General features: G+C 38.9%; 2 protein-coding genes across 4 annotated transcripts; one reads left to right on the forward strand and one right to left on the reverse strand.

Moving 5' to 3' along the window:
• Positions 1 to 4,802: 4,802 nt before the first annotated feature.
• Positions 4,803 to 11,251, reverse strand: ugt5d1 (UDP glucuronosyltransferase 5 family, polypeptide D1). Of its 2 annotated transcripts, none has more exons than XM_084399775.1 (2): positions 11,184 to 11,251; positions 4,803 to 6,494 (listed from the first exon to the last, which is right to left on the reverse strand). In XM_084399775.1, exon 2 carries the CDS (start codon positions 6,487 to 6,489, stop codon positions 4,891 to 4,893), a length of 1,599 nt encoding a protein of 532 aa, XP_084255901.1. In that variant the 5' UTR covers positions 6,490 to 6,494; positions 11,184 to 11,251; the 3' UTR covers positions 4,803 to 4,890. The 2 variants fall into 2 exon arrangements, with proteins under 2 accessions (XP_084255901.1, XP_084255900.1); XM_084399774.1 differs by lacking the exon at positions 11,184 to 11,251 and adding an exon at positions 6,636 to 6,712 and having other exon boundaries at positions 4,804 to 6,494.
• A 595-nt stretch (positions 11,252 to 11,846) lies between these two features.
• On the forward strand, positions 11,847 to 25,991 carry scaf4a (SR-related CTD-associated factor 4a). 2 transcript variants are annotated; one of them, XM_084399943.1, is made up of 20 exons: positions 11,847 to 12,006; positions 13,996 to 14,079; positions 14,253 to 14,297; positions 14,376 to 14,537; positions 14,631 to 14,760; positions 14,919 to 15,061; positions 15,217 to 15,396; positions 19,068 to 19,156; positions 19,272 to 19,365; positions 19,476 to 19,622; positions 19,704 to 19,777; positions 20,250 to 20,440; positions 20,572 to 20,672; positions 20,780 to 20,893; positions 23,404 to 23,560; positions 23,641 to 23,744; positions 23,822 to 23,975; positions 24,094 to 24,174; positions 24,303 to 24,389; positions 24,582 to 25,991. In XM_084399943.1, exons 1-20 carry the CDS (start codon positions 11,977 to 11,979, stop codon positions 25,433 to 25,435), a joined length of 3,021 nt encoding a protein of 1,006 aa, XP_084256069.1. In that variant the 5' UTR covers positions 11,847 to 11,976; the 3' UTR covers positions 25,436 to 25,991. The 2 variants fall into 2 exon arrangements, with proteins under 2 accessions (XP_084256069.1, XP_084256070.1); XM_084399944.1 differs by having other exon boundaries at positions 19,500 to 19,622.
• Positions 25,992 to 26,157: the final 166 nt, after the last annotated feature.

Consider the following 26,157-nt stretch of genomic DNA (forward strand, 5'->3'; position numbering starts at 1 on the left):
CCCAGACTGTAAAATGCATGAAACATGACTTAATAAGAGAGCGTCTTGCCAGGTTTAGGAGATGTGGGCTGCGTGGATGGACGAGGCTTGGATCCCAGGCTGGGCTTTCACAACAGTAAATAACATATGTCAGTCAAATTACTTCCACTTCCAGAAAAATCCATTGTTAGAGGCACTCAGAGAGTGTCAGATCTGTTGTTCCCCGCTCTAGATTCACTGAAGCCCATAATTACTTAATATGCTCACACCTGCCATAGAAAAAAGATTTCTATATAATATGTATATGTAGCACTATAAGACAGGAGTGACAATCATGTTCAACTGCTCTGTGAATGCACTCAGACGATTCATTCCCCTCTGTCCTTGTTATGTGTGTCGAGCTCCAGATGGTCCCCTGAAACCATTTTGAAAATATTCAACATGATCATACGGGGAATCGACGTGTTGTTTCTGAATGCTGTTGAAGTGGAAGTATCTAATCTGTATGTCTGACAAACGCCACCTTGCGGTAAATGTTCATACCTTGCAAATCGCTCACATTGTGCATTTGACACCACATGGAGATAGGCCTAATATATTTGCACACATGTAGCCTAAGTGAAATAAAAATCTCTGTGCTGTTTAGGGTTTGGTTTATGAATATATTAAATCATTTGCATAGTGCATCCTGTTAAGTGAATGTACTGTAGTAGCAGTATGAGCTTCAGAAATTTTAGAATTTTAGTTGCCAAACACAAAGAATCGTTCCCCTCCCATCACAAATGTTTCATGCAATTAAGTCTGGATTTTTGATGGACAGACTTAGATGCAGAACTGAAATACTTGTAAGTGACACATGGGAAATAAGTCATTTATCAGTTATAATTTTTTCAAGGCTTGTAAATGCCCAGTTTCCTAATGGGAAATGATGCAATGGTGGTGAAAACATACATAGTGTCCAGTACATGCCTGATGCATAAATAAGCTCATATTTTATCTCGGCTAAAAACAATGTGGGTTTAGTTCTTCATCACTACATATATAAATGTCAAATTTGTATTTGTGCATCACAACATGTGGCATAAAAGTAACACATACAATACAATGCAGGCCTATAATTAATCAGCCTTGAAAGCTTCATTTTCAGTCAGATCTCTCATTTATATTACAATAAAGCTATAAACATTTCGATCAAGAAAAAATTTACATATTTATTTGTAGTCATCCTTTATGACAAATGATTTCCTCTCATCAGATGCTGAGCAATAGGAAACCTCAGTTCAAACAGTACTGCGAACAAAGATGATTGCTGCAAGACTCATTTAAATTCTTCCTGTTGGCTGGCCATTTTTACAAACACAAGGTTGAAGGCGCTCCAGAGCACACATGTAAAGGTAAATAGACTGTTGCTGTGAACACTTCTTGGTGAGCTCATTACAATTCCCTTTGGTGCTTTGTTCTTTTCAGCAATTGTTTGTTTGCATTTCCTGAAACCAATTAGTGGATTTTCTTGGTATTTAAAAGGTCTGTGTTTTGTCAAAATTAGATTTTTAAATCAGCAAACATGATCAGTATGAGTATTTGTATCTAATTGACCCTTAAAAGGATGTGCAAACTGAAATTGTAATGTGTGAATCATCCAGTGTGACAAAAAAAGCTCAGCTCTAAAAATGCATTTTCATTGAGGTAAAATCAAGCCGCTACATTCTCAAGTCCAACAAGTAATTATCCTCAATCATTATGGAGCTTTGTTTGAATAAATACTGGTTTTAAATTCGTTTATAGCGCCTGTGGTTTAAATGGCAATGATTTACAGTTTTATTGCGGCACTTCTGTAATTGAGGTTTAAGTGTTTAACACACTCTGACCCACAGAGAAACATGGTCAGTAAAACAGCTGATCGTATGCACAAAAACCCAAATAGGTTCGAAAGCTGGTCGTGTTCATGGTCTGTCAACATTTTGATTCATTGGTATGAATTTAAAACCCTTGTAAATTTTCATAAAACCACATCACACAACCACAAAGTAATTTGTAAAAGTTTCCAACAATAATACAGTATGAAGCGCTGGTCTATATTTGTTACTGAATTACGATTCCCTCAACATTCCTTTCTGATCCAGTGATCTTTAACTTTCAGTCAAGTCTAGAGTATTATATATATATATACCTTACATTGTTGGACAATGAAACAGTGGCCAATTTGTTGGAGGTTTCACGCCTATGTGCGGCCTGGTGGCCAATCTTCACTGATTTAACATTCCATCAGTAAGAGCACAGTGTGAAGGTTGAATTGGCAGAGCAATAGCACAGCTGTACATAAAATATTGCATTCCACACAACATAATGGGACATATTGGAGTTCAAAAGAGGACAAATTGTTGGTGTGCGTCTCGCTGGCTAATCTGTGACCAGGACAGCAAGTCTTTGTGGTGTTTGGAGAGCTATGATATCCAGGGTAATGTCTGCATACCTCCATGAAGGATGAACCGCATCCAACAGGAGGAACTGTCAATATAAGAGGAAGCTGTCTGAAAGGTTCTAACTTCTAACCCAGATTGTATTAAAAAAAAACATAAAACCACAGCTGCCCAACTCACTGCGGAAGTAATGCAAACCTCGACTCTCCTGTTTGCACCAAAACTGTTCATCGGGAGCTCTACAGAGTAAATATTCATGGTTTGGCTGCTAGCCAAAACTTTGGTCACTTGTGCCAATGCCAAATGGTACCAACAGTGCAAAACTTGGGCTGTGGACAATGTTAAACAAATTGTTCTCTGATGAGTAGTCACTGTCTTTCCTACATTCGTGGGAGTTACAGTGTGGAGAAGCCCCAAAGAGGCCTAACACCCGGACTGTTGTGTGCCCATAGTAAAACACGGATCAGTGATTGTTTGGGCTGCAATATAGCATTACTGTGCTTGATGGGCGCATCACTGCCAAGAACTACCGAACCATTCTGGAGGACCATGTTTACCCAATTGTTCAAACATTGTACCCTTAAGTGGGTGCCATGTATCGGCATGATAATGCACCAATACTCACAGCAAGATTTGTGACAGAATGGTTTGATGAACATGCAAGTGAAGTCGAACATCTCCCATGGCCTGTACGGTCACCAGATCTAACTATTTTTGAGGCACTTTGGAGAATTTTGGAGGAACAAGTCAGAATTTTTTTTTTCTCGACCAGCATCACATATTGACCTGGCCACTGTTCTGGCCACTGCGAAGGACTTTCATTCCCAAGATGAACTGGTGCTGTATTGGCCTGAGTCTGATTACGTCCAGCTGGGATTTATTAGTTTTTTTACATGCCATGACTACAGAAAAAAAATATATATGTTTTTTCTAGTCATGGCATGTAAAAAAAACTAATAGACCACAGCTGGATATAATCAGTCACAACTGTGCTGAACAGGGTTTCTGCACACTTTTTAAAGTCAAATTTAAGGCTTTTTAAGACCTTTTTAAGACCTGAAGAAATCACAATTAATACCATGCATTAGGGGTGTGCAATATTGACAAAATATGTCTCGATATTTGTAAGTTTTGTTGATAATAATTTTAGCCATGGCTGGTTTAGGCCTGTTGTTGACAGGTGACTGACGAAGATATTCATATATTTTTTTAAAATCTAATTTAAGACTTTTTAAGGATCACCCTGGCTGAAGGTTCACTCTAACCATGCGTATGAGGTGTACTTTGCATTGTTATGCCTATTAGCGAGTCTCTCGGTATAAAGTGAGCATGTTAGCACATGTGGCAGATTAAATGACCTTCTGTGGTGACCTCCACGAGCTCAGATTGCTCAAAACAGCAGTGAGCATGCTAACAATGACACATCTCTCATCCTTCAATCAACATGAGTTTGAAAAAGCACTCTAAACTCAACCAGGACTGTAGATAGCCTCAAACAGCAAACATTAGCCACGGGCAGTGTTTTTCAAGTATGCCATTCTTTTTATGCATCATGATTGACTCAAACTCTTTATGCAATAGTATACCATGTAGCTTATAATGAAGCATTTAATTTATTATTTTAGGGATGGAAACCTAAAATTGGTTCTTATTCGAGCCAGTCCAATTCCAATTCCCAATTCCAGTCTTCTGAGATACCTTCATCTGATACATTTTGAAGGCCGCATAGATATACTGTATCCTTCGCTGTTTATGATATCCCACTGTCCTAACTAAGATGCAGAGGAGTCATTTCACAGGGAGTCAGATTTTGATTCTACACTGTGAAAGTTTAGCTAAAAATGTCGTCTGAAAGTTGCGTTTGGTTCTTATGTGTAAATGTACATTTTTGACATTGAAATTAGTTTTGTAGTTTGTCTAATGAGCCGGTTATTTTTAGTTAACCCAAACAAATGGAGCAACCAGTGTAGTCTGACTTCTGAACAAATGACTCAGTTGGTTCTTTTTAGTGAATCAAACACATACAACATGCAATAATGAAACATGGATCACAGTTGTAACTGACTGGTTGGTCAAATGACAACTTCCCTGCTGAAAAATCCAGCATTTCTGGTCACCAGCAAAAGAAGATATACCTACGTTTTTATGCTGTGACAAGCATGGGATCCTGGTTGCTTGTGGACCAGTTATACCAGCTCATTTCTTTTCTTGAGAACAGCACGACTATGCTGGTCCACCAGCTCTAACTGCAGCATGAACCAGTCTGGACCAACATGGAATTCATCCTGGATCTTTCAGCAAGGTTGTAGTTAAAGATACACATTATGAGGTTTGTCAGTAGTCTTCTATAAATATAAATTAAATATGCATTTGCCACCTGTAAAAACTTTTGCAACATATTTAAAAATGTATTTGTCATGATATAATGGTAAATCCTTTAATGTAATCCTTTTTTTGTGCAAATCTTAGTATAAAAATCATCTAGATAGCATCAATCATTTTTCATTTTTCGTTTACAGCATGTTTTACAACACACATATCTGATTATTGCAACTACAGAAAGCACAATCACAGCAACGACAGCGAAAAGAACCAAAAACACATCTACAGAATGGTACGAGTACCATGGCATCTTGTAGAACTCGGAGCGTAGGTGAGTTGCACCTTTATTTCTGATCACATACTCGATCCAGAAGATGGCTGAGTCCAAAGGCCTCATCGGCTGGTCCCTGTGGAGACCTGAGAGTCTCTGCATGTTTCTCCTGTAGGAGGCGTCACCGAGCAATTCCCGCAGGGCTTGTCCGAAAGTATGGCCTCTGAGCTCTGACAACTTAAGTATCTTACCTGCTCCTTTCTCCTGAACACGTAATAAGTTGTCTAACTGGTCAAAGAACAAAGGAATACCCAGGACCGGTACCCCATGGTATATGGCTTCCTGCACTCCATTGGTTCCTCCGTGGGCTACGAAGGCTTTGATCTTGGAATGTCCCAGGAGGTCATTCTGCGGCAACCAGTCCACAATTAGAGTATTGTTGCCCACTGTAGATGGGCGATCTCCAAGATGTCTCCAGATGACTTTCTGAGGTAGACTAGAAAAAGCTGCCGCGATATCGTTCGCCATGTCGGCAGGGAGACTTTTAACAAGTGTTCCCAAAGACATAATAATAAAACCGTGGTCTCCTGAGCTCTCCACAAACGCTTCCAGATCTGCAGGAAGAGGCTTGGAAGGTTTGCATTGAAATCCACCCATGTAAACAACATTTGGCATGGTTGGTCTCGGAAACTCGAAGACAAAATCAACCCTCATGAGCCAGATATCAGCAGCTTGAATGAGGCTAACAATGTCCGTTTTGTAATCAAAATACTTCTCTATTAGGGCATCATAATGTGGACCCACCACAAATCTGTCCTGGAAGAAAATAAAGCTTTGAAACAAAACATTTTTAACCCTTTGAGTGAAGCTCATTTTATCTGTATGACCAGTGCCTGGTAAAGGTACATAAGACATCGGAGATGGTGCTATAGCAAAATGTCCTTCACCACTGGTGATCCATCGTACATTGAGAACAAGAGGGAGTTTTAGATAATGAGCTAAAAACACCCCGCCTGCTATGGCAGGATCGGTGAGCACCAGGTCGTATCGTTCATTCTGAAGTCTTTTCACTAATTCCTTATCTTCTAAAATGGCTGAGACCATTTTACATGAAATATAATGTGCTTTTGACAGCATTGTGAAAAAATCAACCTGAAGCTGCAAGAATGACAATCCAGAAGCATCGCCTCTCTCTATCTCCATCACTTTCACTAAATACTCCTCAAAAAAGTTCTCAAATGTATCTGTTTCATCTGGGATTGTGATGGAAGTGTAGAGAGGGGACTTTTCCGTGATGTACCAGCTGGATTTGGGTCGGATCACTGTGATGTTGTGGCCCCTGGAGTGCATCTCTTCTATCAGGACTTTCATATTGACCCAGTGGCTTCCATCGACAGGATACAGAAGAACTTTACCTCCGCTGCAGCTCAGGGTGATAACAGACAAGGCCAAAAATAATCCAATTATGAAATGCGACTGGTTTGAAAGGGACTTCATTGTACCTGACAACATTTTTTAAATGAAACAGAACAAATATTAATATCTCATTTCTAATTTGCGCTCACAAAAAGTTTTTGAACACTGAAATTATTCATGTGCAAAACTAACACAACTAAATTGATACTAACCGACAAGATTCTTACCTTAATCGTTCATGCATGAGTGAAAGACAAACACTTGCTCATTCCAGCTCCATTCATCTGAGCCACTAAGTTCAAATCCTGCCCTTTACTAAGATTTTACAAAGTCCACTTAGGCTAAATTATTAACATTCAGATCAATAATTAACATGCAGAAACTGCATATGGTTTAAGGTGCACTCGGACATATATTTTTTTGGACTGTTGCAGTGACAGAGTTCAAAAGTTTGGAGTGTATACCCGCATACTCAAGTGTCACCTAATGTCAATCATCTTTATGTAACCACAAGTTATTGGAAAATGCATGCAGACAAACACTTACACATCATTTCACACACATTACCAGCATACTAAATGCTTACTTTAAGAGAAAGCTGTACAAGTGGAGACAGGACTGATGGAAATATCTGCTGGCCCTCAGGATAAAGTTGAAAGAATAAAAGGATGAAAAGGTGGTGACACAATGAATGATAGTAAAAAATAACACTAGCTTGTTAGAAAAGGGGCCGAGCAGTTGCACGTGCTCAGGCATGCTGCTCATGTGGTGGTGGAAGTTCAAGGCTAGCTCTAATAATTTAGGGTCATCCTCTCTATACTGTCTCTGTCATCAAAAATGCCAAAAGAAAGCAATATACATATCACATTGGGGCAAGTTGTCACATGTTTTAAACTTTGTTTTAAAAGTTATTCTAAAAACAATGTGCCTTTTTTTGCTGTGAAATCTTTCCTGATTTTACTCTTGATCATAAAACTAAACATTTAAATATCTTACTGGGACATTATTATATAGAAGATGATGATATTTATATGCATTTTATAGTTGCTATACTCTTATAAAGATCTCAATGATTTATATTACGAGCTATCAGAATGTCATCTTACTTTTTTGCCATATTAGTGTCAGCAAGTGCAACAAAGTATTAGCTCCATATTCTCCTATATCATACTATTTTTAATATTTTGCCTTAAGGTTCAATAAACTGCTCTATTTTAAAGAAAATCCGATTTTTTCTGAATACTATTTCATATGTCAGGCTTTACAGGGTTAAACTTTAGTAAACTATTCCTTTTGGTCTAGACTATTTTATGAAGGTCATGAACTCTGTTTCTGAAGGATAGGTAAACACAGACCCCCCCAAACCCAAGAAAATAAAAGAAATCCCTCACAAACGAACAGCTGAATCTAAGAATTGGTTACAGATGAGAATCGTTTCACAAAGAAGGGATGCAGACTACTTCAAGGCTGTTTTAGCAGCCTCTTCACATCCTGGAAATTCTGTTTGCACCCATTCCCCAAGCTGTCAGCACAATTAGACATTTGGGGTTATTTTATATAAACCGAATCAAGGAAGTGCAACAAGATAGCAAGCGTACTCAGATATGTCATGGCAACATAAAGATTCATAAGCAGTGTTTTGTCCTTCAACGGTTGTATCCACTCACATTGAGTGCATTTTGGTTTTACATCCCCTGTTTTTCTCATTTATTGTCAACTTTAAAACGTTTGGAGCAAAACACAATGCCAAGAGTGTGATGCCAAGAGTTTTGATTTAAATTGCACAGTCTTACACAATATCTCTGTGTTCTTCGGTCACTTAGACATGCAAAATAAACCATATAAAGCTGGACACTCCCTGGATATCACTTTTCCTTCTTCCTACATTAAGACAATGGCAGTGAGCAATCCAAGCAGCCAGAGGCAGGAATCTGTTTAGCTGCATGATTTCACTCTTTGATTGAAGCCATTCGTTTTAGAGGACCATGCATGACCATCCAAATGAATGTCATAAATACTGTTTATCAACATTAAAAGGGCATTTAAATACTTAAATGAAAGAAATGGGATTGTAATCTTCTCATTATTTACCTGCTTATCAAACAGACACTGAGATTAATGTGAAAAGTTTAAATGTTTGACAATTCACATAAATAAACCATTTGGACAAAAACTTGAAAAAATTTGTCTTTAACAAAATGATGCCCTCTGTTGGAGTTACAGTAGTTTTGTGGATGAGCACATACAGTTGCACTGAACCTGTGTTAGGCTTAGGTTTGGGGTCAGTAATAATTTGTAAAAAAAATATTACTTTTATTCAGCAAAGATGCATTCATTTCAAGTGTCAGTAAAGCCTTTTATAATGTAACAAGATTTCTATTTCAAATACATGCTGTTCTTTTGAACTTTCTTTTCATCAAAGAATCCTGAAAAAATAGTAGCACGATTTTTCGCAAAATATTAAGTTGCAAAACTTTTTTCAACATTGATTACAATAAGAAATGTTTCTTGAGCAGCAAATCAGCATATTAGACTTATTTCTGAAGGATCACGTGACTCTGAAGAATGGAGTAATGATGCTGAAAATTCAGCTTTGCCAGCACAGGAATAAATTACATTTAAAAATATATTACAATAGAAAACAGTTGTTTAAATTGTAATAATATTTAACAATATTACAGTTTGTACTGAATTTTTGATCAAATAGGCCTAAATGCAGCCTTGGTGAGCAAAAGAGGCTTCTTTCAAAAACACAAAGAAAAACTTCCCAACCCTAAACTTTTGAATGGTCGTGTTCTTTCCTTTGTTTTATTTCTGATGTGAATTTCAATAAGCAAAGGACTTTGGTGAAACATTTTTAGCACAAGGTGGTCAGGGAAGGCCTCTAAACAGACGTAATGCTTTGTCATGAACACATTCAAAGCTTTTGAAGCTTTTTTTTATTTATTTGAAAGGATCTTCATAGAAACTCAGCTGTTTCCGATTACAAGACCTCTAGCAAGTTTTAAGTGAATGCAGTTGCTCACAAAAGAGGGGCTGAATCATTAGTTTTACCCAAACTGTCAAGGGTGGTGGGTGAATATTATGCAGCCTCCATTTGGAATAATAATGAGCAGCATTTAAACCCAAAGGATTTGATAAACCAGTGTAGTCAAACAATCTTTTTTTTCCATGGTTATTATAATAATAATAACAATAGGAACACAGAGTTTACGTAAGCGAGTACTCAAAACGGTTACTACACAATATTAAAGCCGAAAATAATTAAATGTATTAATATGTTACTTTTATTAAAGTTAATAAAATGGTTACTCCATAAAATATTCATTTTAATATTTATTTTATTCATAAAATAAACACCAGCAACAAAAAATATAACGTTATAACACATTTATTCATCCGCCAAGCAATGTAGTTCCAAAGAGGTTTCTAAGCAACACATGCAGCAACAAAGAATCACAAACGGCAGTTGCGCAGTAATACTAATGTAATGCGGTCACAGCTGTATGTTTGTTGAGTAATTTGCAACGGCTTCGAACGCGGCTCAACCAATCAGAATCAGGGACTTTAATTCCATTTTTCCACAGAAAAAATAGTCCCTGACAGAGAGTAAACGGCAAGAGAATGTAATGCCTGAATGTCATCTGATGGAGCTCAAGTAAAACAGAGACTAGGAAGTGTTATGCGCTGGGTTTTTTTTTTTTTTTACACAATATGTATTTCATCACACATATGCAGATATGCTTATCTCTTCTTTTTTTTTTTACACAATATGTATTTCATCCACTGATCTATATAATGTCATTCTATATAGATCAGTGATTTCATCACACATATGCAGATATGCTTATCTGTCAGCAAGATAAAAAAAAATCCAGTCTTCCAGACCTGTTCGCGGCACAGCACCTTATTAAACCGTAGGCTACAACTCGAGCGTTATTAAACAGTAGGCCTATCTTCTCGATTAACATGTAACAAACCGAAAACTGAAAACTTTTAATAATAAATAGCCTACCTGAAACAGAAAACTTTTAATAATAATTCCTCTGCACTTCGTGAACTGGTATTCCACACGCACATCAACGTAATTTCCGCATGAGAAAACTTTTTTACACCTGTCACCTGGGAATTATTATTTTTTTAACCTGGAAAGGGTGTGGCATCAAAATTAAAAGTGAAAAACCTCCTCACCCTGTGTTCCTCCTCACCCTGTGGCTTAGTTCAATTTAAGGTTCTTCATAGGCTTCATTTCACTAACTCCAAACTGATTTACCTGAATGTTAGCTCTGCATGATGTAGCCTAATAGGTGATAAATCAGTTTTTTAAACAGTTGCAGTTTTGTACAATAAATATATGTTTAATAAAAGTTTGTTGCATTGCAAATTGTTCAGTTCTTCCTGTCTGACACTGAAATATGGAGAGATTGAATAGCATCTGTAACACCTGCACACTGAATCTATGTAGGCCTATGTTCTACACATAAGCAAACAAAACTCAATAACAGTTATTTGATAAATATGACTAAATTATTACAACTTGGTGCAACCGTCATCAACCCATCAGCCATGACAGAATATCATGTGCTAGTTAGACACACTGACTAATGCTATCACACTAAGACACACACACACACACACGCTAATAACCATGTCACTTAGAAGTAAAAAAAATATATATATAATTCAAACAAAGGAAGTTTTGATTAATTCATACAAAAGGTCAGGTCAGGACATTATGACAAAAATACAGCTCATGCAATAATTTACTTTCATACCTCCAAAACAAGTTTTGTTCAATAAATGCAGCAGCAGATGTTGAATATGTCTTCTGTCTTCTTGGTGGGGGTCTAACTTAACTGTGCATGTGCAGTATGAGTGTCATCACCAGTCTATGGTCATCACTCTAGCATGTTTCTGATTGGAGGAATAAGACTTGTTGCAACTGTCCATGCAACTGTCCCCAGTCTATGGATCAAATGGTGTTGCGCAGTAATACGTGTCCTTGATGGATGCTGATTGGTCAATCGGCTATGTGTTCATATTTTATTGCTGATCATATAGGGTAATTTAAGATCATTTTATTCTTTAATAGTTTATAAGAATTAGCAGTGTCTACATTTAGCATTAAATCTACATCAGTAGATCTCATCCAGTGAATTTAACGCGCACCGGGTACTAACACAATAATTAGCAGTGTCTACATTTACCATGGCATGCCAAAATAATTTCAGTGTTTGGTTTTAAAGCCATTTTTGTATAATTATGTTTATATTAATTAAATGTTAAACATTACGTGTAGCCTACATCTATAAAAATATATTCATATTATAAAATCAATCGGTGCAAAATGAATACAATTTTCCATGCGTGCTTTCAGCGTCATCTAGTGGTCGTTCTTCGCAACAGCAGTTTTTCAATCCCATCCTGCACCGCGAGTACCGCGCCGACTCCGAGTCCGAGCTGTCTGCTGCCAGGGGCGGACATGTTGGGGCGGCCTGCTGGAGGACAGTACCACACATATTTCTGATTTTACCGGAGAAAGTGACTGCAAAGCAGAGACGGGACACCATGGATGCCGTCAACGCTTTTAATCATGAGGTGTGTTTGAGTTCAATAAGATGAAACGGCAGTAAAATGGCGGTTTGTTGAGGACAAGCGTTCAATGTGTTGCAACGGCCCAAGCCAGATGAAGGCCTCAGTGTTTAAAATGCGCAGTTGCATGCTTCCAGGTTGGATCTAGCATATCATACGAAACCGTCCTTTCGTCAATGTTAGTGTAAATGCTTTGATATGTCTATTACGATACTTTGAACGCCATAATAACAGTCCAAATAATCATAATAGACAGCGTGATCTGCAACTGGCCACCTTGCATGTTAGTTTATGCTATTGTACGCCGGATCTAACATGTATGAATGCACATCTTTGCTAATGTTATGAGATGTCACTCAAACTAGTGCTCGTGTTGTTTACAGTCTGCGCACAGTGTCTGTGTACTTCCTTTGCCTTGAGTTCATTTAGGGAAGACCCATAACCTGTCACAGTTAAGTCTTTTTATAACTTTGCATTGCTCGTGATAGTCGAGATAAACAATTGTGGGCGGAAATGGTTAAATTATGCAAAATATTGTCCCACCAAAGACAGACCTATTGTGAATGGACACTTAGCAGCATTTTCTTAATGCCCATGACGTTGTGAAAATATGGTTGTAAATGACAATTTCCTATCTTTTCTTATCTTTGAAAAGAAATGTTCGTTACTGTACCTTTAAGAAGTCAGACCTCCGCCAACTGTAGTTCAACAAGGTTGTTAATGTAAATATGGACATTTATTCGGTGTAACGTTTTAAAGTTAAAAGTGTTTATTATTTTTTATTTTTTGGTGAAGTTTGTGATTTTTCCACCAAACACATCAAACTGAACTACAAAAACAATGATTGTGTTCAAGCTTGTTTTCCCTCACACTCTCTCGTGGGTTATTGGTCAGCCAAATCGTTAGTCCCGCCCCAAAGCTCACGCTATTGGTTGAACCAGTGTTGGTCAGGATGCTTAAATAGAATGCAATAGTGCCGCCCACCTTTTTAGCAACCTTGGTTCTGGAAGTATTTCCCATAATGCTTTTGCAATGTGAAATTAGTGGCTGGAAATGTAATGCAGTCTTTCACCAGGAATTCTGTAGTTCAAAACCTAAACAATAAGTTGAAATAATGCAGGCTGATGGCATAAACAAAAACATATATCATTGATTAACAATCTTTTAGCTTACAGTAGGTATGTATTTTAACGCTTATAAGCTATCTTTAAATATCAGTTCCTCTAAAGAGAAAATGAATGGGATTTTTACTTCTGGAACCAACCTCCATAAACAACATTGTGAAAGCGACATCAAGCCACAGTGTTACGTTTTCCAGGGAAATCATCAGCGTACAAATGATTTACAGTCATTATTTTAGAGTCATAATTACAGTTGTCTCTGAATAGTAAGCTGGAATACGGTGAAGTATTTTAACTTTGATAAAAGTACAAGCTTTAAAACACCTTCCTCCTTTCCACAAGAAATTCAGTACAGCAAGTCTGAATGTGACAATAACTTACGCTCAACCATGCGATAGTGCTGTGTTTGTAAGAAGTGTCATAAATTATGGAAAGGCCTTCTGTTCTGTTAATTTATAAATAAGCTGTTCATTTTAAGAAGTGAAACTTGTTTTATAATTTTGCAACATATCCCTTACAAAAACATAGATTGGATCAGTTTGTAATAGCATGTCTTTGATATATACTGCTGTACTGAATCATTACCATATTCATGGTAATTTCAAGGCACTCTGTCATGGTATAACTACTATGCTTTATGTCCGGTAAACCATGGCATAAAAAACAACAACAATATCATGGTACTTTACTTTTCATGTTTAGTGAAAAAATTATAGTATAGTGCATCATCTTATAGTACAGGTTGCTTCCACTAATTGACTGCAATGTTAAGCTTTCAGTGTTATATTATCCAGTAATCAAGTTTCCATGCTCCATACTTTACTTCAGCCCTTATTAGCATCATATGCATTATTATTGTATGGCTTCATTGCAGCTGTTCTCCTTGATGGACACCAAGCCTCCCATCTCAAGGGCCAAGATGATCTCTATCACCAAATCTGCCATAAAAGCCATTAAAGTAAGTTTGACAGACACCCATCACACCCGGTACCCAATGCCTGTTGGGTTTTAATATAATGACGTGTATGTTTGTGCAGGTATCTCAGAGATGTCTCATCCTAGTTAAAGATACTTTAACATGTATTTGAAAACCTTCCCTTTAATCCTTTCTCAATTGTTTGTGTCTTCCAGTTATACAAGCATGTTGTTCAAATTGTCGAAAAATTCATAAAGAAGGTAGGTGCCCATCTGAACTGATTTCGAATTGGATGATTGTTGGTTGTATTCATTTACTCAATGCTATTATGTGCACAGTGCAAACCTGAGTACAAAGTTCCCGGGCTCTACGTGGTGGACTCCATCGTGAGACAGTCACGGCATCAGTTTGGTGCAGAAAAAGATGTATTTGGACCCAGGTTCACAAAAAACATTGCAGGGACTTTTGAGAATCTTTGCTTGTGTCCCACAGAAGATCGGGTAAGAATATTTTCCTTGTTCAGTACCCTCGTTGTGTGGTTTAAATGATTTGAATCAAATGCTCACTTTATGATATTTCTCTTCCTCCTCCAGAGTAAGATAGTGAGAGTGCTGAACCTATGGCAGAAGAATGGAGTGTTTAAAATTGAAGTAATCCAGCCTCTCTTGGACATGGCTGCTGGATCCAGCAGCTCAACAGGCTTTGACAGCGGCCCTGATGCGGGTGAATATGAATATTGCTGTGATTTTTTTTAGTGCTGCTTGTTTGGTATGACATTTGTTTTGCTCTACAACCTTGCCTCGCAGCTCACAAGTATGAGAGTGTTAACACACACTACTGTACTAACATATAATAACTTCATTATTGATGTGTTTCTGCAGCATCCCCACAGTCTCCAGTGAGGGATCAAGAGGCTCATCCTGTGTCGACGGCAAACTCGGCCGCAGCAGCTGCTCCTCAGCTTCAGAACTCAGATGCCTTTGCAGCTGTTGCTCAACTAATTCAGTCTTCTCAAGGACAGCAGGTTAGTTGAATGAATGCATTGGATTCCCTGCATGTCAGTTGTTTGCTCATGAACACCTTCGAAAACCTTGTGTTTTCAGCATAAAAAATGAGAAACGAAATCATGAAATCTTTTCAATCCTGTCGGGATATTCATATGTTGGCTGTTTTGTGAAGCTTCAGCAGATTCTGCAGAACTTTCAGCCGCCGGGGAAACCTCAGTCTCCAGCTGTGGACAATAACAGGAGTCACCTCCACCTACAGGCCCAGGCTGTGACTGCCACCTCTTCCACCCTCACACATCAGCACACCCATCCTGCACCACAGCCTGTGGAAAAGAAAGCCACTTTTGACACGGTGAAATAACAGAGATCAGTTGTTTTTGAGCTTGCTCATGGGTGTTTAAAAACAGACAGTAACATATCTGAAAACACAGTGAAAGGAATGGGTTATAATAAGGCATTAGGGATGCTCATTTCGATTAATTTTCCCGACCGACAACCGCCGCTCGTTAATCGATTATTAACCGTTAACTGATAAGATTATAATATTGAATTGGCATTAAATACAAATAAAATTGACGCGTATCTGTGACCCTTTTAAAAAATACAAACAATTTTTTTTTTTTATCAAAGGGTTTATTTTAACGTGCAAAGTGCAAACAGCAGCATACAGAACAGATCAACAACAGAACCTGGATTCATTTTAAATTTCCACGCACCTGCAGCATTTCTGACAGTGAGAGAAAATTTGAATAAAATATTACAAATAAAAACTAAATAGGCCTACACTAAATATATATTTTTAAACTGAAATAATTAACAAATTAAGATGACAAAAAGAAAACACTGAATCCGTTTGAACGAAGCTTTCAAAAACCGGCCATTTTTTTTCCGTTAGACTAAGATTTTTCGTTAAATAAAAATAGCAGCCCTACCTCATAACCTTGTCTAATTTTTATTTAAAAAAAGCAACATATCAACGTGATGTGGGGTCAGTCTGGAGCGCAGCCTGTTGACAGTTAGACCCGCGGCAGAAAACACCCTCTCCGATGGGACAGATGTACCGGGAATACACAGGTAACGTCTCGCTAGAGTGGCCAGCTTCGGGAAGCGCCTTTCATTTGCTTTCCACCAGTCAAGAGGATTAATATCCAGAGAAGGAGGATCGTCTCTCATGTAGATGTCAACCTCTGCTTCTGGATAATCAGTGGCTTGACGAGGGGTGCTGTAGTCACCTCCCAGGAGCATCATCATGGCGTTGCTTTGGCTGCGGTCTTCATCTCCAGCTAGGGTAGCAGACACCGCTTTCTCATCTCCTTCCGCATTGGCCATTTCCAAAGCAGCACACATTTCAATAAGTTTTGCTTTTGCGGCTTCTTTCTCCGTTTGTGCAAAAAAAGGGAGATGTTTATGGCGAGGGTCCAGGACAGAGGCGATCAGCGCAGGTTTGGCCACCAGATCATCCTTGTCAACCTGTGACGAACATATAACCTCCTTATTAATGCAAAACAACGACAATAATAAATAATAATAATAATAATAATAATAAATAATAATAGGCTAATAATAATAACTACCTCCATGCGGCCACTTAAGGACTGCCGAACCTTTGCCTTGAACTCCGTCACTCTGTGGCCGTCATCCTCGGCTCTAATCAGGTGTGTATTCAGCAGGCTAAAGGTGATGGGGTAAATGTTGGAAATTGAAACGTTCTTTTCTGATGACATTATGGTGGTTGCACATTTTAAAGTTTCCAACACGGGCGCAATCTCCTCCATTATTTGCCAGTGTTCGTCTCGTATCTCCAGGGTTCTGGCATCTTGCAGCCTTGTAACTGTTCGGTCAGACAGAACAGCTGTAACAGCCCACCTTTGTTCGAGAAGTCTTCCGAACATGTCACACACCGAGTTCCATCTTGTTTTACAAGACTGAATGAGCTGGTGTTTCGGAAGTTTCATTTGTGATTGTTTATCTTCCAGTGCCTTGCATGCAGGGGTGCTGTGGTTAAAATGCCTAACCAGGCGCCCAGCTGCAACGATGACCCGATGCACGAACACATTAAATCCATCATTTACAGCGAGCTGTAGTGTATGAGCAAAACAGGGAACCGAGTCCCAGTTCACCCGTTCTGGAGAGTTTGCAGCCACGATGTTGCGTGCATTGTCATGAACACATGCAGACACTTTCCCATCAAGTCCCCATGTCTCCACCGCATCAATTAGTTTAGCTGCGAGGTTCTCAGCTGTGTGTCTGCTTGGCATACTCTGTGTTAGAAGGACAGCTGTATTAACTTGCCAGTCCTCGTCGATGTAGTGGCACGTTATTGTTATATAGCTCTCCGTTGTGAGTGCCGTCCAGCAGTCAGTCGTAAGGGCCACAAACTTTGTGCTTTCGAGTTGTGATTTAAGCGATTTTTTTCGCTCCTCAAAACGGGCCTCAATTCTACGGGTAATAGTGCATCTTGATGGGATTTCGTAATTGGGCTCAATATAGCCCAGTAGCTCTTGAAAACCTTCACCACAGACGACACTTATGGGCAAAGTGTCTTTTACTACCATTGAACAGATTCTCTGCGTTATCTCCTCAGATCGCCGTGCATCGCATCTTCTCCCTGATAACATGGAGGGCAAAGTTTGTTGCCCTTCATCACTCGATGCTTGTGGGTGTTTGCTTCGTAAATGGTACTGCATCGTACTTGTGCTACTGCTGTATTTTAATATGGCGCCGCATAATTTACAGGTAACTTCGTCGCCCTTTCTGTTAAAATGATCCCACACAGTGCTTCTTTTCGCTCGCTTCATTTTGCTTGCCTTGTTCGGAAAAAAAATTCTGCAGGCATGTGTCACGTGTGTGGTTGCGCGTGCCGACGCGCTCCATGAGTTAATAAATATAAGCTATATAATATTTTATTTTTAAACCATGCAGCAAACTAAAAAAAAAAAAGAAGCTTAAAAAAAACGTTTTAAACCGTTTAACTGATAGTATTAATCGGTCAAAATTTTTACTTTCGGTTAACGGTTAAACGGTCAATATGAGCATCCCTATAAGGCATGTCATCCAACAACCAACTAATCATGCATATCTCTCTAAATATATCTAGACCATTGAAAAAGTTTATTTTTTTATGGAAATTGTTTTATTCAGCACTAAATTGTTAAAAAGTGACATTAAATACATTTATATGTACATTTTTTTTTTCCAATTAAATGCTGATCTTTTTACATATTCCTTAAAGAATCCTGAGAAGAAGAAGAAAAAAAGTATCACAATTTCCACAAAAATATTATGCAGCACAACTTAAAGATTGATAATAATGTTTCTCACCAAATCAGCATTTCAAAATGATTTTTGAAAGATCGTGTGACAATGAATTCAGCTTTGTCAGTTCAGGAAGGCATTTTATTTTAAAGGAACACGCCAACTTTTTGGGACTTTAGCTTGTTCCCCATATCCCCCAGGGTTAGATAAGTCCATACATACCCTTCTCAACTCCGTGCGTGCCGTAACTCTGTCTGACGCACCCACCGCTAGCCTAGCTTAGCACAAATACTGGAGGTAAACGGCTCCAGCTAGGATACTGCTCCCAATTAGCTATACGGTGAATAAGCTAAAGTCCCAAAAAGTTGGCGTGTTCCTTTTAATATATTTTAAAATGTGAAATGGTTATTTTAAATTGTAATATTTCACAATATTACTGTTTTTGTTGTATTTTTGATCAAATAAATGTGAGCATAAGAGACTTCTTCCAAAAAATAAAAAATTCTCACCAAACTTATGAACGATAGTGTATATTATATAAAAGTTTGTTTTCTTTTAAATTATCTATCTTATTATTATTCTTTTTTAAAGTTTATTTCTATAATACTTTTGTGTGGCAGTGCTTTAATTACAATGTGCCCAAGAAATGTGTCTGAACAGAGTCAGGTGACCCCAAAACCAACCTAATTTACTTTTGAAATATGTTGTTCTGTGCATCCCTGGTGGGTGTAAAGATGTTGACGTTCTCTTTCTACCTCTTTTCTTCAGACACTTCTGGACCGCTTTGACTATGATGATGAGCCAGAAGCCGGTGAGGAAGCCAAGAAGGATGAAACGCCATCTGTCCAACCTACTATGTGAGTAGCATCTCCTTTACGATATGTTGAACTGTGATATACAGTATATCATCTGCTCAGTTTTGTGCAGATTGTTCAGTTTCTTTCTTTCTTTTGTCGGCCTTTCTTTTCGTAGGGGATTTCCTGAGCAGACCGTCCCAGGATTTCCTCCAGCCAATCAGATGCAGCACTTTCAACAACATATGATGACTGTATCACAGCATCAACAGGTAAGATTACCACAGCCTTCTTATAAGGCATAATTTTGGGCTGAAATCTCATTTTGATGACATTCATTTAATAAATCCAAAATTTTGGTTTGTATTTGTTGTTTGCTCAGGTTGTTCTACCTTCAAATGGACAGGTCCAAGGCTTTGGTCTCATGACCTCTCAGCCCTACCCAGGCATGATGCCTCTGATGGGACAGCCACACACAGCGTTCCCTTCTCAGAACGACACCTTCAATCAGCTCATGGCTGGGCATCAGGTAAAATGATTTAGAAAATTATTTCTCAACCGTTAAGCTGCTGTTGAATTTAAAACTAATCCTTGATAACTTGTGGCACAGGAAATGATGAATTCAGATGCATCCGCCAGGCCTCTGCCCGATGGGAAAAGATCAAGGTCACGCTCAGGGTCGAGGTGTGTACAACAAATCACTAAACTAATAAAAAATTCTAACATTGTGCTTCTATGAAAAACTTTCTTTCTTTTTTTTTGTCAACATTAAAGTCGGCATGAAGCAGAGGTTGTGATAGTTTTTTCTTCTCTAATGTGACGTATATCTGAGTGAAAAGGCTTCTTGATCGAGAAAAAATGTAGGGCAGGACTTTTGTTCCCTGGGGAATTGATTGGATGGTTGTGGTTTGCTATTGCTGTGATGTCATGTGAGTGACAGGATGTTGTCCCGCCCTCGTGCCAGCAAACACATCATAAGATGCCGCTGCAAGAGGGGAGAGAAAGTTATTTTGATTGAAGATTATGAGGCCACAAAAAAATGAAAATGTGCAATGATTAATCATTTATAATATTGCATTATTCCATAAAATAAAAATATTAAAAGAATGTTAAATTTTGATTTATGGTGACTTTAAATGTTGTTGTTTTGTTTCAGGTCTCCTAAAAGAAGAAGGTCTCGATCCAATTCCCGCACCAGACGAATGCGGCATCGGCGATCTCGCTCCCGTTCTCGAGAAAGGCGACGTCAGTCACCTCGCTCACGGTCTCAGGAAAGGAGAGACAGAGAAAAGGAACGAGAACGACGACAGAAAGGCCTTCCTCTTATAAAGAATAACACTCTCAGTGGTAAGCAAGGCCACTTTCAATGCTATAGCCTCCAGTCCAGTCCCGATTATGCGTATTTGCCTACTATAAAGTATGCAAAACAGTACTGAACCTTCAATAGCTACAATAAAGATGTTGTTTCTCTCTTTCAGTGTGCAGTACAACTCTATGGGTGGGTCAGCTGGATAAGAGGACGCAGCAGCAGGACGTGGCCTGTTTACTAGAGGAGTTTGGGCAGATAGATTCAATTAATGTATGTTTTTTAGAATTCGAGTTTTATATTTAGCATATTTAAGTTCTCCTTGACATAAAAAGTTGATTTCTGTGCTAGTCTCATTTTGTCTTGTCTGATTTTGATAGATGATTCCTCCTCGTGGTTGTGCCTACATTGTCATGATCCACCGTCAGGATGCCTACCGAGCCCTGCAGAAACTAAGCAGAGGTCCATACAAAGTCAACCAGAAAGCCATTAAGGTATCAGATGATTATTTTATTACAGATTATTTTTATTTTTTTATTAAACTTTATTTAAACAAATGATCAAAATGCATAAATATGTAAAAACATATAAAGTAAAAATATTTATGTATGCATGTATATCGATAATATTTTTTCTTATGTTTTGTTTAAGATTTTTTAGTGTTTTTAAAAGACGACACTTATGGGCACCAAGGCTGCATTTATTTGATCGAAAATACAGTAAAAACAGTAATATTGCGATACAATATAATGTATTGGAGGAATGGTCTCTGATCTCTTGTCAGGTGTTCTCCAAACTCATCAGGCGTTATAGAAGAAGACTCAGAGCTGTTATCTTGGCAAAAGGAGGTTGCAAAAAGTATTTAATAAAAGGGTGCCATTAATTGTGGCAAATGTGTATTAGAGAAAAACATTTATTTCATAATTAGATTTTTCCCCCAATTTCCAATTGTTTTACTTCGATGAAAGGTTAGATTTTTGTGTTTAAAAAAATATTAATTAATTTATTTATTATTATTATTATTTTTAATAAAAGGTCAAAAGGATTAACTGCGGATTTATTTTCACAGGCTTCTTTGTTCATATTTACCAAGAGTGCCAATAAATCTGACCAGGACTGTATTCTCCATTTTAGGAGAGTGAAAGAAAGTGATTGAAAGATAATTATAATTTGCATTGTTTTGGTTAAAATTGTCAATGTCAAAGTAGAACTTTATATAGTTAAAGGGTAAGTTCGGTATTTTACACTTAAAACCCTGTTTACAGATCTTTTCTGATGAAATAGAACGGTTAAGATTAAAATTTGGACACATGCTGCTGGCCCGAGAATTTTAGGTTTATTTCGCTCCCCCCCCCCCCCCCCCACCTACACAATGGCAGCCTATGGGCACTGGAACAATCCTTCCTAAAATGCATTAAACTTTCGTTTACAAAGATGTGAAACTCACCGAGTGGTCAGGGGTGTTCACTGATATGCTCACACAAAAATCGCTGCAAAAGATGCTTTCCAACAGGTTTTATCGTAGTTTTTGTCCAACTCCATTGACTTGTATTGAATGTGCTGTGAGGTACAGTATTACTCCGCCGCTTCTTCTTCTGCTTCTTCTGTGTATTCAATGAAATGCCAGCGGTTTGCTTGCAATTGGCAAAGGTGCATTATCGCCACCAACTGGACGGAAGAATCTACGGGTGTGAGACGTTTGGAAAAATAGATCCACAGTTTTACAACGAATGGTAAAACACCTGTTGGAAAGCATATTTTGCAGCGATTTTTGTGTTAAATTTGTGTTTTTGTGTAAAAACCTAAAATTCTCGGGACAGCAGCATGTGTCCAAATTTTAATCTTAACCGTTCTATTTCATCAGAAACGATCTGTAAACAGGGCTTTAAGTGTAAAATACCGAACTTACCCTTTAATCATTTAGAGAGATATTCTAGAGCTTCTGAAGCATTGTCTTTCTAGTAAGTGAATATTTTTAAGGTATAGTTCACCACAAAATGTACAATAACATTCAAAAGTTTGGGGTCAGTATGGATTTTTAAAACGAAGTTTCTTACGCTCACCAAGTTTGACAAAATACTGTAAAAACTGTGATGTATTACTCTTTATTTAAAAATGTAATAATTTTCAGTTTTCAGTAGTTATGTTTCCATCCATAATTGCACATTTAAATTGTAATATTGCATAAAACATTTGCGAATAAAGAACAGTTTTTGTCCAGTGAGCCGAAGAGAACAAAATCATCACTTCCTGATAAACTGCCGCCAAATATCACTAAGAAAAATGGAAGTTGCTGCGGTAGGAGAAGCCACTGTGTATAATAATTTCGTATATATGAATACATTTATTTGTGCCTCAGAGCACGTAGACGAAACGCAATTAAGTTATCTTGCCTTTTGGAGGCAGATCCCGGCTGTTTGGGAACACAGTAGAGGTACAAACAGTTCTGGTAGGTAATTATACTGAAATGCTTTGACAGACTTTGCTCAGGCATTTCAGAACAACCAAAACCGCATTTCAGATGCTGTGCAATGAGAACTGTCCGCTGGTTAGTCTCGTCTTTTTTTATGCGCATCGAGGAAATAATTCGTTAAATGTGTTTTTATCGGAGTTTATGCGCATGTTTTCTTATTGGATAACTTTTACTGTCATACAGTTTTAATTTCTTTAAATAAAATCTGAAGGTTATGATACACAGGGCAACTTTTTGAGCAGTGTTGCTGGGCAGTCTTGCCGAGCGATTGTTGCTTGGGCACTTTCCCATTGAAAATGGGCAATACATTTCTATCTGGATAATTTAGATCGGTCGTGGGCCCTGTGTCTCATCTGAATGCCCGTTGACGGCAACATTGCCCAGCAACATTGCTCAGCAACATTGCTCAAAAAGTTGCCCTGTGTATCATCACCTTTACTGACCCCAAACTTTGTAATGGTAGTATGTATGAAAATGTATTACTATAAATATTACTATTTTCAAACTCATTGCATCACTATATTTCTCCAGATTGCCTGGGCTCTGAATAAGGGCATTAAGGCTGAGTTCAAGCAGTATTGGGATGTGGAATTGGGTGTAACCTACGTACCATGGTCCAAGGCAAAGATGGAGGACCTGGATGTGTTCAGAGAAGGAGGGATGCTGGACCCTGATACTCTTGCACCAGGTAAATATTGGAACTAATTGGTAATGTAATTCCTCTAGACATTAAGGACACATCATAACATATGGTTTGCCCATTTACAGAGTGGAGGGGCTCTCAGATTGAGCTAGAGAAAGCTGAAGAGTCACAGAATGGCAGACCTGAGGTGGGAAAAGTAGAGGAGACCCCAACTGTAGTACCTATGCAGGTAATTCCTAATGCCCTTGTTCCTTTTCCTAAAGGTTTGAGTTTGGTCCTTTTTTATTCCTTTTTCCTTTTTCTCAGGTTCCTCCTGTCCAGCCAATGGGAGCAGTTGGTGTCCCACCTCCAGGATTCTCAGGACCCATGAACATCCCACCCCCCTCATTCCCACCTGGGGTTCCCCCACCCCCGGGTCCCTTCATTCGGCCAGGCTTTAACCCCATGCAGATGCCACCAGGTACAACAGAACTAGTGCTGATGTTGATCAAAGTTTAGTTTAAATATGTAGTAAGGATAAGTGTTTTGTTTTTGGAGAAGTATTGTGCCGAGTTTCTAACACGCATTCTTTGCTTCAGGATTTCTCCCCCCGGGTGCCATGCCTCCTCTGGGTGCCACTGGGCCTCCTCCACCTACAGCAGGGATCGGCATGCCTCCAGGTTGGCCGGTCTTTGTTATACACCCTATCTAATTTTATAGTCTTGACCAGCAAACCTGTTTAGTTTCTTTGAATTTCCCATCTTGACAGTAACACTGAGTTGATTTTTTTTCTCTTTAATTCCTTTAGTTGGCAGCTCAGTTGAAGACCTTTCGAACGATCCAGCAGGTATGGTCCCAAGAATCAACAGTGATGGAACAGATGGGTTCAACTCAGGTGGGTTTTAGCATCTATGTGTAACACACGGTGATACATAAACAGTGATACATTTTCTTCCAGGATTCTTTGATGAATAGAAAGTTTAAAAGATAAATGTCTTTATTGCTCTTTTGAGCAATTTAGTTTATTCTTGCTGAAGAATTCATTCATTTATGTGAAAATTACTAATCCCAAATATTTGCTCCTCAGGAAACCAAGTGCCTCCTGGAGGTCCACCAGGGATGGGCATGCAGTCTCCACCGGGTCTTCTAGGTTCAAGGCCGGGTATGATGCCTCTCCAGCGGCCCCCAGGGATGCCGCCCCCACACATGCAGCGCTTCCCCATTCCACCTCCTCGCCCTGGTATGCCACCCATCCCCCCACAGATGATGCCACCCAGGGGTCCACCTCAGATGATGCACCGCGAGCCACCACCTGGGGCCTTCGGCATGCCGCCCCCTCCTCATGGTATGCGGGGCCCATTCCACCCTCCTGGACCTCCCTTTATGAGGCCGAGCGGACCCAGACCAGACGGGCCGAATGATCACGAGGCGAGGCCGTTCAGAGGCGAGCGTCCCGGGTTAGGAAGGGGCAGAGATCGAGAACCGGACTGGTACGGAGGGCGGCGCCCTTTCGGCGAGGGTCGTGGCGGGGAGAGGCCAGACAGCCGTGAAAGATTTGGAGGCTGGCACGAGGAGCCGGAAAAACAAGGCGGGTGGGACAGAGAGAGGGAACGCAGGGACTGGAGGAGAAGTCCGGACGGAGAGAGGGATCGAGATAAAGGACGGGACGGTGAAGAACGGACCAGGCGGTCCGCAGGGAGCAGAGAGAGAAGCACACGATGGGACCGAGACGATAGACTAGATCGACTGGCTCTCACCAACGAGGAACCCAATGAGAGACTTGCAGCGAATACCAACGAGCCCAGTGCAAACTCTACTAAAGAACCTGAAGCCAAGCCAGATGTTCCAGCACCTTCCACTGCTGCCATAGCAGACTCAAAAGCCTCAGAACCTTTAGCAGAAAACAAATCTGCCGAACAAACACATAAAGAAGAGTCATAGAGGCCTCTTTTTAAACAAGACCATATGAGCTTCTCCCATGTCAGTGCTAATCTTGAATACTGCTGGCAAGAAAGCAAAGTCCAACTGTTGTGGGATGCATATGCATAGGATGCTTGGTTCTTCATCACAAACCGAGTTTTTCAGACTTTATAAAGCGTCATTTGGCGAACGTGGAGCGTTGCCTTGTGAATTTATTGTACCACCTCAATGAAGCTTGAATGTTGTATTAAAACTGAAGATAAGGAAAAGAATCAATTAATGGTTTTGCTGTAAATATGCTAACATTACTCAAATAATATTTGTAGATTTTGACTGGCCGTTTTTTTTTTTTGTGTGTGTTTTGTTTTCATTACAATGATATCCCTGTTGAGTTTCAATTATGGAAACATTGACTAAAAGAAGATATTAAGACCCTTTTGCTGTAATGTTTTTAACTTAATGTTTAAATCAAAAAACACAAGATGTTTTTATAATTTTTAAGTTTTTGGAGATAAGAACTCCAAATATTTCAGCGATAGGGAGGTGGTTTTAATAAAATATTTTCATACCAAATGAATGAACTGACTTGTATGCAACTTGTTTCAGTCTATTTTAACATTTACCCTAGTGATTTATAAATACGTCTGCCAACTAGTAGTAAGGTTATCAAGTTTAAAACAAATCACGAATAAACGGATCACTGTTTGCTGTGCTTTTTGCCCTATTCAACCAGATTTCCTCTG

Source organism: Rutilus rutilus, assembly GCF_951802725.1.
Source record: "Rutilus rutilus genome assembly, chromosome: 25".
In the NCBI taxonomy this organism is placed as follows: domain Eukaryota; kingdom Metazoa; phylum Chordata; class Actinopteri; order Cypriniformes; family Leuciscidae; genus Rutilus; species Rutilus rutilus.